General features: G+C 49.8%; 2 protein-coding genes across 2 annotated transcripts; both read right to left on the bottom strand.

Annotated features, from left to right (window-relative positions):
• Nucleotides 1-5,071: 5,071 nt before the first annotated feature.
• LOC135476443 (uncharacterized protein F54H12.2-like) lies at nucleotides 5,072-5,986 on the bottom strand. Its single transcript, XM_064756471.1, has one exon. It carries the CDS (start codon nucleotides 5,984-5,986, stop codon nucleotides 5,072-5,074), a length of 915 nt encoding a protein of 304 aa, XP_064612541.1.
• Nucleotides 5,987-7,319: 1,333 nt separating this feature from the next.
• LOC135476442 (putative uncharacterized protein DDB_G0290521) lies at nucleotides 7,320-8,006 on the bottom strand. Its single transcript, XM_064756470.1, has one exon. The coding sequence runs from the start codon at nucleotides 8,004-8,006 to the stop codon at nucleotides 7,320-7,322; it is 687 nt and encodes a 228-aa protein (XP_064612540.1).
• Between the last annotated feature and the right edge of the window lie 4,690 nt (nucleotides 8,007-12,696).

Raw genomic sequence — 12,696 nt, 5'->3', positions numbered from 1 at the left:
GACGAGGGTCGGTATATTCATCGTGCTGATTTCAATCGCCTCATTAAATACATGAGCAGTTGCGATCAAAGTGCAACGGAGGTACATATTTTATCATCGACTACTTATGTACTAGCATGGTACGCGATCTGAAAAGTGATTTTACTCATTTTCATAGAACATACTGGACCTTGCGCCTTTTCAACATCATTGACAACTGTTTACGATTTCTCTCTACATACGACATTTGTGCTTTGCGTTAATCGTCGTTTTTGGAATTGACCTTCCGATTATTTACCTGGAACATTCATACTGGTTGACGGTTGGTGTACGAATGTGTCGTTCTACGCATAGATTCACTGTCATGACAAGTAGTATAGAATGTGGGTTTGGGGTCTCCGTGGGGATTCATTTTTTGAGGTTTTGGGGATTTGTTTTTTGAGGTGATGTGGTGGTGACGTCACACCTGCCAGCCCGAAGGGCTGGTAGGTGTGACGTCACCCCTCAGTTGTGGGTTTTTTCCACGGCGCGGGGCGTATGTGTATAGACGAGTGTGATATAGTGTATAGTATAACAGTATAGGGAAAAAAGAGAGAAAAAAAAGAGGCAAAACGTCGGCTTGTAAAGTCGAGTGGGACAGCTCGAAAAGAGCTCCCGGGCGCCAAAACGGACCAATGGGTGAGCCGGATTTACCCCCAAACTGCCCAATGGGGGGCCCGCAAAACGGACCAATCAGCGTGCGAGAAGAGGTTACGTAAGAAAAAACGAACCAATCAGCGCGTGGTGAATTTCCGCGTGGATAGGTACAAAAAGACAGGTGCAGCAGTAGCAGATCACTTCACCTGAAGACACTGACCAAGCGAGCGAGCGAGCGATCGAGTAAACAAGCAACGATGGATCAAGAGGATTTCGCGGTTAATATGGAGAAGAAGACGTTGGAGGAGAAGAAGACGGAGAAGCTATTTACCTGCGAGGTGTGCGATCGAGGATTCACCCGACGCGATAACTGGCGACGGCATGCTAAAACACAGCACGGTGCTAAGGAGAAAAAGAAGACGACGGAGGAGTATTTTTGCCGGGTGTGTGCCCAGCATTTTACCCTGCGGCATAATTGGCTCCGGCACCAGCGGACGCATCATCAGCCCCAGACAAACAAAAGATTCACCTGTCCGACCTGTGACCTGGCGTTTTTTCGCCGGGAACATTTGATCCGCCATCAACAGCGCCATGGCAACAAACGAGAACGTGTGTGGCATTGCGAAGACTGTGAGGAGTCTTTCTACCGGTTGTGGGATTGGCGGACCCATCAACGTGGGAAACACGGCTCGGTAAGTTCTTTTTTTATTATTTTATTTTATTTTTCTCCAGCCCAAGCAGCAGGTTGAGTGACCTACTAACCCACGAAGACGCCGCTTGATTATGGAGGTTGAAAAGCCATTGTATTCCATGAATGGTCGGTTAGCTCAGTCGGCAGAGCCTTGGGCTAATAACGCGAATGTCACGGGTTCGAGCCTCATATCAGCCATTTGACATTTTTTCATTTTTGTTGGTGGGCATTGATTTTTTTTTTCATTTTCGTTTCTTTGCATACTATTTCGTTTTAAATAACGACGAGTATGTTGAATTTGGGGATAGTCTTTGAAGTCCAAATGTTGAATCATGTGCATGTATGAGTAGTTGCTTTCCGCGTTCAGCGTTGGTCATCTCAGACTTGGTGATAAAAAGGGTCCGTTTCCAAAAAAATCATGCGCACAATAAATGTACATGATTTGTTTGTTTCAGGCTGGGGATGAATTAGGGGGAGTAATTTGCTTCTTGAAAGTTAATTTTAAGACAGTAAGAGCTATCTCATGTTACATGTTTGTAACAGTATATGAAAAAAAGTATTAAAAAAACTTCTTTACTGGATCATATGCAATAAGACATGCTGCATTTCATTGCTGAAAATTACTATTCACAGCTGAGTTGTTTACCGTTATGTAAGCACTTGCGCTGTAGATGGTGTGTCTATAGGGTTTCCACTCCATGTAGGTGACATGTATATGGGTGTACTCCCCAGCTCGCTGGCGCAGTGGCTGACGCAGTGGCTGGGTGACTGACTGGCAACAATGTATACAATGTATACAAGACGCAGCCGATCAAAACAAAAACCACGTGTCCAAACAAAAACCACGTGTCAAAACAAAGCACAGCTGACAGCGATATGTTTCCTGAACAATGGTGAACGGGAATACCTATCTGGATGGTTCCTATGTTTTATGTATTAAAAAAGGGACTGGGTCAGTGTGTCAGTGTGTCATGCTAGGGCTGCTATCTATCGGAATGGTTCCTATGTATTATGTATTAAAAAAATTTTTTTTAGCGGATTGACGCTTCATTTTAATTAGTAGATTACCGTATAAAGTAGTTGTCTATCGGTCACCTTCAGACGTTGTTGTTGTTTCCAATTCATTAATATTACGCTTCGGATTCGCTAGATTTCTTATTGAAATAACAGTAGTTTTAGTTCAATATATTTAAGGATAGTTGTGTCTTTTAATAGTTTGTAACTCCAGTAAAGCTAGATAGAAAGCCTGAGTAGCTTAGAGGATATTTCCTTATGTATTTCGTAGTAGAAATCCACGAATGTGTGTGCGGTGTCAAATGTATGTAAACAAGGGGGGGCTAACTCCTGATGGAATACGCTTAGCAGGGGCGACTACTTTTGTTGGAAACGGAATCATTCAAAGAGAAGCAGACAACCGTTTTCAGTGACGTTTATCCGTGATAAGCTGTCGATAACAAAGTATGTATTTCCCTTGCGCTTTGATTGCAACTGTTAATATATTCAAATGTGCCGATCTAATTCAATATATACAACCCCTAGCCCTGGGTTGAGCGGAAGTAGACACAATGATGAAGCAAAGTGTCAGAGATTCTGGACACTCTAACCATATTTACTTAAAAGAGAATTATACTGTAACGCAGTATGGGCGGTTGTCCTGTTGCCGTAATCAGTTTGCCAAGTACAGCTCAGTAACTAACTTCAAATGGCCGAAAAATACTTTTGTCAGTGTGTTTATACATGGAGGCTGGTCGTCAAGGTTTTTACTCCAATATGGTATTACTAACCTAATCAAAGCCTGGTATGACCTAACTGAGATTCAATCAGAATTTGGAAGTGATAGGATGTCAACACCAATAAACCAATGTCACTGGTCAGTTTAGAGTAACCTCCCTTGGTTAGCTCTAACTCCAGTAAAGCTAGATAGAAAGCTTGAGTAGCTTAGAGGATATTTCCTTATGTATTTCGTAGTAGAAATCCACGAATGTGTGCGATGTCAAATGTATGTAAACAAGGGGGATAACTCCTGATGGAATACGCTTAGCAGGGGCGACTACTTTTGTTGGAATAATGGAAATAAGGGTTTTATTCCTGAAAATGACTATCCACAGCTGAGATCGTTAGATTTCTTATTGAAATAACAGTAGTTTTAGTTCAATATATTTAAGGATAGTTGTGTCTTTTAATAGTTTGTAACTCCAGTAAAGCTAGATAGAAAGCCTGAGTAGCTTAGAGGATATTTCCTTATGTATTTCGTAGTAGAAATCCACGAATGTGTGCGCGGTGTCAAATGTATGTAAACAAGGGGGCTAACTCCTGATGGAATACGCTTAGCAGGGGCGACTACTTTTGTTGGAATAATGGAAATAAGGGGTATAACTCTAAATGTCAAACGTCAATACGTGTCTGGAAAGAGTAATTTATAGTAACTTTCTTTATTTTTTGTTCCAAAACTGTATAGGGGTTTTGTAGAGTTATATATATATGATATCTATCGGAATGGCTCCTATGTATTATATGTATTATAAAATTTTTTAGCGGAACATATGTACATATGCACATATGTACAATAGTATGTATATAAAGTATGTCTAGGGTTTACTTGGGTTATAACGTCTACACCCTTCTATGTTACAGAGACCTGTTTCATCTACCACCACCACCACCACCACCGACGACAACAAACCCAGCACGAGTCAAGCTCAAGTGAGTTTAGCGGGGGATACCTCGCTGGGAGAAGAAAAGAAAAAACAAAAGAAAAAAAGTCCAACGAGCCAGTTCGAACCCGACCCAGTACAGCCTCACGAGGCTGTCTTGCCGAGCGGTGACAGTGACGTACGGGAGTTGTACCAGCGGCATTGGCGATCGATCAGGACGTATTTCCATCGCCACAAACCAATTCAAGACTGCTATAATTACCGACTGAGTGATCTCGGTGCTATCCCAGCCTATGTAGACGAGATTTACGAAGACCAGCCGACCGCTTTCACTATCAATTACAGTTTTGGATATATCCTCCGCCACAAAGAGACGGGTCAGGTGCGGTATTATTACCCGAGCACCAACAACACCCGAGTACTCGACGCACCGTACCGCGTGGCGAGTCGGGCTGACCTGCGAGGATTCCACACCGCTTACCTGGGCCCAAAAACAACGCCCCAATACGAAATGGACCGTCGACCTCATCACCAACGTGCTGTTTTTCGTCCACAAACTCCCGCATCAGCCTATCGGTAAAGGTGGGGTGACGTTACCCTCTTACCTGAAAGGAAACAAAGGGTTACACACGTTGGTGGGTGGAGCTCATGGTCCTTACAGGGACTATTTGTGTTTGTTTCGGTGTCTGGCCGTCCATCTAGACCAGGCCAACCCCAAAAACTGCGACGCCCAGGCTGAGGTGTATTACCGCAGGTATCTGGAGGAAATGGAGATGGAGCCGAGGTATTTCCGCGGAGTACCCCTCAGTGCGCTGGACACGGTGGAAAGCCTGTTTCAAGTGAACATTCAAGTCTACCACCTCATCCCCATGGACAGGTCGTACTCAGCACAACTCATTCACCGCAGTGCCGAGCGCTATTCTACACCTACCCTGCGGTTAAACCTGTACCAGCGGCATTTCAGCTATATCAAAGACATGGGACGTTATGCTCGATCTTTCACCTGCCAGGTGTGCCAGAAGAGTTTTCGGACACTGTGGGAGTTACGACGGCACGGTCAAACGTGCACCGACGCCATTCGACGAAAGTACCCGGGGGGTGTCTTCCGCAATCAGCCCACCATTTTCGAAACGTTGGCGGACATGGGGACACACCCCACCACTAAACGTGTCGGTAAGCTGCCCAGAAATAGGTTTTGTTCATTGATGAGGGTGTGACCTCTGGGGACAGAGAAATACTTGGTCAGCACGCGGCGGATTGGGTACTTGGCAGGAGCTTTGGCCAAGGCTTTCAAATGCCCCAGTTGCACACCGCTGGTGATTTTCACTTTGCGCACAAAGATCAAGACCTCCTCCAAGCGAGTCTTGTAGCCGGGAGCGGCTTCATCGGACATCAAAGCAAACGAATCCTTAGCCGGGGTGAGACGGATGCGGACCGTGACGTTGTTGAGCAGGTATCGGTGTTGCAGGAACATGTCACAATGCAGGCGACCCAGCATGTCAACCGACCGACTTTCAGCCGTGCAGTTCAGCCGATCGACAAACCCGGCGTTGGTGTCAGTCATCGTGTCAAACTTTCCTGGGGTGTCCGCATACCACAAGGCAGCAGACAGCTGGCTCTTTTTAGCCTCTTTACCGTAAGACAACAATGTCTCCAAGTAAGCCCGGTATGGGTACATGTTGGTGGACGGCGTGATGAGTTTATCGTTCAGGGAGACGTCTACCTGTCGCCACATGGATTGTATCCACAGGTTAGTCGGAGCCACCTTCTTGTCAGCCGCCACAGCCGTCCCGTCCCCGTTGAGGATTTTTGCCTTCACGTACAGCATGGTGTTGGCCAAGTCCAAGTAAGTGTCTGCGTCAGCGTTGGTGATGACAAATTCTACAGGTCCCACATCACTCAGGCTGGCGATGGGGCTGTAAGCATCCCAGCGGCCTTCTCGAACGCTGGTGTCGGTCGGGGGTAAGGTCCACAAATCAAACTCACTGCTGACGGACGGGCAGCATTCGGGGTGGGGAAGAGCCATGGCTTGTGTATGTGCGCGTGCGCGTGTGTGTTTAGCTGAAAATATCCGGTGGATTCAGGGCATTCGATGTGGCTCGAGTTTTGATGTGTCTTCTTCTGGGCTTGACGGCACGTCTTTTAAGTCCCACGTGTCGGTGACGAGTGGGCGTGACGCGCGGTGTCTTCCGTTTTATAGGCTCACCCAGTAACCGCTGTCGGGCGTAGCGACTAGCTTTGACCAGCAGCTGTTTTCCAGTCGCCAAACCGCGTCGTTTCAAAGCCTGTTGTGGTGACACGCCCCCACTCAGCACGTCCCCCACGACTTGCAGTCCGGTTCGTAACGCCGTTTTGCCCAGTGCTTTCACAGCCGGCGAGGTTAACAAGGGCTGTGGGAGGAGTTTGCTGAGACCACCCAGCAAACCGTGACCGCGCTGGACAGCCACACCCCGAAACACAGGTAACCCACCTCCGCCGGCTTGTTTGGTGTAATAGTCGATGTAAGCCTGCTGTGATGCCATTATTGCAAGGGTAAAGCACGCCGCTGTCGAAAGTGAAGTGTCACCACCACTTTACCGCGTTCAAATGCGACGGATTGACCCGTGTCGTCCCTAATATCAATGTCCACCGTCGAGAAATGTTTGGACTGCACGGGGATGTATTCCACGTGTTGGAAAGTCTTGGAGACGTGCTCCCCATACTGCCCTTCCGTGGTAACCGTCCGCAACAGCGGGGCCAACGTGTCCCCCACCACACGCGGTTCGATAATGTCTGTGTACACGTACAGCGTGGGTGTGCTGATCGTTAAATCCTCGGCACCGACATACATGAGGTCCGCCGGTCCCATGAGCCATCCGTAAGGTAAATTCATGAGTTGCATTAGCCGTGGGCTGAAACCAAGCCCCAGTGGTTTCTCAAACCGCACGCTGTATTTCCGCTGCATATCGTCGAACTCAAACGTTAAGTCCCCGGCGTGCTCCTGGAGATCGCAGATCTCTGTCTCGCTTAACAATTTGGTCAACCCCCAGGCCAGGTCTTTGGGTGTCGGGTAGTAGCCGGCTGGTAATATGAGCTTATGCGTACCGTGGTGCGAGTCTTTTGGGGAGTCTATGGTATACCACACTTCACCTGACCGCACGTTAAACCAGGTCCGGGGATACTGTATTTCGACCAGCCCACATTCCCAGTCACCTGTCAAATGGATGGGGCGGGGTAATTGGGTGGTGAAACGCGTCAAGGTATTGTTGGGGAAGTAGTCCAGCGAGCTGTTACTGGGTAGCGTCACGTAAAACATGGTGTGGGTGAGATGATCTCCCTCAGGTGGACTGATCGTTTTGTCCTCTGGTGCCTGTATTTAATTAATAGGGACTCCACCTGAGCGGGCGTATGATAGATGAAGCGGGCCGGAGTTCAGATCGCTGGCCTCGTCGCGTCTTCTTGGGTCGCTTTGGTGTGGTGTGTGTGGTGTGTGTGGTGTGTGGTGTGTGTGTGGAACTAGAGGTGGTAGTGGAGGGCCTGGGTTTTTTTTTATGTTGGCTGGTCGGGGTTCTGGCGATCGGGTGATTCCCCAGCTCGGTCGGGGGATTCCCCAGCTCGGCGGGTGTGCTCATTTTTTCCCGCACCCAAGCCCGGTAGTGATCCCGGGGTATTGAGCGCTCGTGTGAGGGGCTAAGGGTGGTAGGGATGGTAGGGGTGGTAGGCTGGAGGGTTTGGGTCGGGGTGTCTAACATCGCCTTATCCGCCTCGCTCAAAAAACGACTGGCTGTGGATTTGGCCTGAGGTGGGATCGAACTCGGTCGCCGCCCGATTTGGTATTGATCTTGAAACGTTCGGTACCGTTGAAGGGTGTGGTGATATCGCTGTATTTTCTCCTCGTCCGAGAGAGTCCTGTCGTGGAGGATCGAGGCCATCTCTTGATCGAGCGTGTTGAGGGCTTTCACCGTACTGGGGACGGGGTATGGGGAGTTGGGGTGGGCTGGAGGTGGATGGGCTGAAGGTGAAGGTCGTGTGAGCGTCTCTAAGAGCCGTGGCTCGACCAAGGCCATTTTCTTGGCGTGCTGCATTACCTACCACCAGCTATAGCCTTACTAGTGACACCCTTAACGACACCGCCGACAACACCCCCGAGAACGGCTGGTACAATGGCTTTGGCGAGGAGGGGAGCGAGAAGCAGTGGCAGGAATCCACCACGTTGAACAATCCGTCCTTTCTTATGCAGGGGAACACTTTTCTTCACCAAAGTGCGAAGACCCGTCTTGTGTCGCTGTAACTTCACCTTCTGAGCCGGCGAGAGTGGGACGTTTCCATTTAACACATTCTTAGCACATTCACACAAGCACCGGAGTAATCCTGGATCGTTACCCCGCAGCACAGCCTGACGAATAGAGGGGGTGGCTCGCGCGAGTAGGGTTAATAAGGGACCGTAACGTTGGAGACGGTGTGACCTCATCACGGGTCGTCGTCGTGAGAGCAACTGAGGTGATAGACTGTGTGTTCAAAGTTTTATGATGACACACTGACACACCGACCTAGTCACCGCTCGCCGCAATAATACACTGTTTTACCAGTCCGTCAGCTGACACGTCAGCCAGCCCACCCACCAGCCTACCCACCAGCCAGCCAGCCAAAACAAACTGATGTGGTAGATTGTAGGTTCAAAGTTGGTGTTATGATCGGGTGTGGTTTGCTTGAAATCCACCAGCAAATACCCGTGAGGTTCAGCCGTGGCATCTTCAAAGGCCTCGCGCACGTACTGTGTCCGCCCTGGAGCCATTTGTTTAGCGATCGTGGTAATTTGGGATACATCTCGCGGGTTTTTGAACAGCACCAAGTAGTGTGCGTTCAGACTGATGGTCCGATGGTCTTTGGTTTTGTTAAACAAATTCTGCACGATGTACACCACGCTGATATTGCGGTGGTGACTGCCTTTGGTGAAGAGTTTTGTCACGCGATCGTCGGCTTCAGCCATCAAATCATCCACGACGACTAACGTCCGCTCCCCCGGGTCGAAACTGGACGGGCTGGGCACACCTTCTTCAAACTGAACGTGAGGTAACGTGGTGTACAATGGCTGCCACTCCCCGTAACACCAGACGATGCGTTGTGGGGGTGGATGAATGAGAGCTGGAGCGTGTTCCACTAACCGTTTCACAAACACAGACTTCCCAGATCCCGTCGGGCCGCTGACAATGCAGGTAAAGGGATGCTCCCATCGCGTGTCCATGGGTAGAACTAGCTCCGTCGGCGGTTTGGATCGTCGTACGGGTGGGGGTGGTGGATAGTGGGGGGAGTGACGGCAGGTGATGGTGCCTGCGCTGTCTGCGTTGCCTGTGTTGCCTGTGTTGGCTGTGTTACCTGTGTTACCTGTGTTACCTGTGTTGTGTTAGGGGGTAGATAGACAGGTGTGGAAACGATGTTAGGTATTGGTGTGGTGGGGTGAGTAGGGGTGGGTGAAGGGGGTGAGGAGTTTGAAGAGTTTGAGGAGTTTGAGGAGTTTGAGGAGAGTGGGTGCCGTCGGTGTAGTGTGGTTGTGGTGGGTGTGGAGGGTTGTGACGTGGGAGTTCGATCCCAGCTCGGGGTAATGGCGCTAGTGGCAGTGACGGCGTTCTCGGTATTGTCAAACCGACGGGCGATTGACGGTGGTTGGGGTGGCGATACAGGTGCCCCAATCCAGCGGAAACGCGTCTTGTTTAATTGTCCTCGTAGATATTGCAGGGTTGACTGGTCTTGGAGCAGTTGTAGGCTGAGTTCTGCAGCCAATCCACCCACTAAAGCACCGATGTACAAGAGAACGCCCAGTACGGCTGCTACGGTCCCTTTATTCTCGCGCAAGCCTTGTATACACCGATCCATCCCTTAAGGCAGGTCAGTCGGAAGTGGTAGCGACCCCGTTAGCCTCGGGTTTAAATACGTTTCACGTCCGTGGCCGGGACCCAAGAATTAAAGCTGGGTGGATAACCGACCCACTTCACCCAATAGTACAGTTTCCCTCGCCGCCGCTCCCTTTTTAAGATCTTCTCCACCTGATAAAACTTATCCACCGCGGCTGTCACCGGTTGGAGTTCGGTTTCGTAAAACGTCCCTAGCAATTGATCCCCGTTCAAATCCTCCAGTGTGTACACAGCAGGCTGTCGAGGGTGGGAGCGGACGATGCGGAACATTTCCGTGCTCCAATTCGGCAGGTATGATTTTTCAAATTTCCCTTTCACTTTACTGATACGCACGAGATCACCGGCCCGATACCGGTGGACCGAGCGTTTGTGTGTGGATGGACCGTACAAGACTTGCCGGACTTCCTTCTGGTTCTGGGGAGTGACGTCGATAGGGGCTCGTCGTATGCTTCGGTGGTAGGCTTGATTGTAACCGCGAACCAGGGCCGGTAAGGCGTCCAGGTAGCGCCGAGTGTTGTGAGCGGTGAAATATTTGTACATGCGACCTTTCAAAGTGCGGTTGAACCGTTCTACCACGGAGGCTTTGGTTTCGTTAAACGTGTGAAAGAAAAACACCCCTTTGTCCTTTAAAAAGGCTTGAAACGGTCTGTTCAGAAACTCTTTCCCCTCGTCCGTTTGCAGGTACAACGGTCGGCGACCCGTCTTGAAAATCTGTTGAAATGCCTCGATCAAACGAGCCCCGGTTTTGGCCCGGAGTGGGATCACCCAGGCATACTTGGAGAGCACATCGATGCAGGTCAGTAGGTAACGGTTGTTGTCATTCTCTTTGGTGAACGCTGTCATGTCGACCAGGTCCGCCTGCCACTGACTGTCCATACCCCCAACCACCACTCGGTTACGCGGGTAATGGCGGCGTGCAGGTCGGTGGAGTGTGTACGTGTCCTGCTGAGCCAGCCAAGCCGACACGTGGGTTCGACTCACTTTGAGTCCCTGTTGTCGAGCTGCCTTGAGCAGGGGTTGAACCCCGCTGTAAGCCGCTGGACTGTCCGGGTTGTAATACAAAGCATGGAGAGCGGTATCGATCGGGTTTGAACCACGGCCCGGCGTGATTGATTTTTTTTTTCGTGCGAGGCATAGTCCGCCACGTCGTCCTTGCTGCTTGGTGTCTGTTGTGTGTAATGAGTGAACCCACCTCAGACCGCCTATATATAGTATAGAGTGGCCCTAGCCTGACACACTGACCCAGTCCATATAAAAAGAAAACACAAAAACACCGGGGATGGATTCCATAGTAAGGTAACAGTATTAGTATTATTCTTTACAGCAATGTACAGGTCTGTAACACGGAGCGTTGATAGACCTCTGTTAACGTGGGACGAGCAATCTCTACGTAATACGCTTGAATAGGTCGGGAATCCTCGACATGCTGACAGACGTCTTCAGTGTACGCTTGCAGCACCTGCAGTCGTCCCCCGTTCACCCTACCACCCGCAAACATACTATGAAGTACACTTGTGTAGCTTTGCAGGTCGGTGACGACAGCTACCCAGTCTTTCCATTGCGGCGTTGTACGGAGCTTCGCCAGGCTAGAAAAGACATAAAGAAGACACCGTCGTCATTCTAATGCCACCACCGACCGAACCCTAGCCACATCAATCAAAACGATAGATAGATAGATAGATAGATAGACTATCCCTTCACCAACAGGTAAAGACAATAACCAACACAAAAGACCAGGGTCGTCAACCTGAAAACTTATTTCATTTTTTTATTTATTTTTTCGAACTCGAACAGTGAACAAACGAATGAACGAATAAATACATGTTGTAAGTGTCCATTATTTTGGTGTCACGGTGAGAAATGTCTCGTGATGATGATTGTATCGCCAATATGAAAGTCCTGACACTGGTCAATGTTTATAACGCGCACCACCCTGGTCATCTTCCTGTAAAAACCACACATAGGTAAACACAAAACGAGAATGTATGAAGGGAAAAACAAAAAAAAGCTGGGTAAGGGTGGTGCGGTTAAAACAAAAACACACTCACTCGGTCATCGTAGCCTGGGTAGCCTGGGTAGGCTGGTTGGCTTGGTTGTTAGGCCGGATTGTAGGCTGCTTGTCAGGTGCAGAGAGGTTGTTGGCTGTCATCAAATACTTCACGTACATCTGGGCGAATGCCGGGTTCGATTTGTTGATCGGCGTCTCATTTAAAAACTGCCGCAGTTGGTCTTTCACACTCTTCTCCACAGCCCACGGGAGGGAGGCTGCCTTACGGGCCTGGCGCATGAACTTGGCCAACACAGTTCCCTCTTTCAGGTAACGCATACGGGCCTCGTCCACGATACTCAGGGTCAGCTCTCGGTTCTCCAGCAAGGGGGGCCGGGGAGGAGATGGATCACTCGCGGTGTTGGTGGATTGTCGACCGTACACATCGCGCTGTAACTTGAGGAGGTGGGGTTGGAGAGCTACATCGTAAGCTTGCCACAGCAAGGCTGTTAGCGCCGTCTCAAGCTCAGGGATTAACGGATCCGCCTTTTCCACCTTTTCCACTGGGATGTCGGGGATGGTGGGGGTTGCAGTAGCAGCAGTAGTCGCATCATCGGCAGTCTCCCCATCAGCAGTCGTCACAGCAGCCGTCACAGCAGCGGTTAAAGCAGCACTCATAGCAGCATTCACCTCACCACCCGTCTCACCAGTCTCTCCAGTCTCTCCAGTCTCTCCAGTTTCTCCAGTCTCTCCGGTCTCTTCAGTCTTCCCCTCCTCCGTTTCCATCATCTCCATCTCCATCCCCGGCTCTTGGGGCTCTTGGGACTCTTGGATGTCGTCGTTATCACCAGCCTCGAT

This window comes from Liolophura sinensis, chromosome 10, assembly GCF_032854445.1.
Source record: "Liolophura sinensis isolate JHLJ2023 chromosome 10, CUHK_Ljap_v2, whole genome shotgun sequence".
Taxonomy (NCBI): Eukaryota; Metazoa; Mollusca; class Polyplacophora; order Chitonida; family Chitonidae; genus Liolophura; species Liolophura sinensis.
This window is presented reverse-complemented; position numbering and strand designations above follow the sequence as displayed.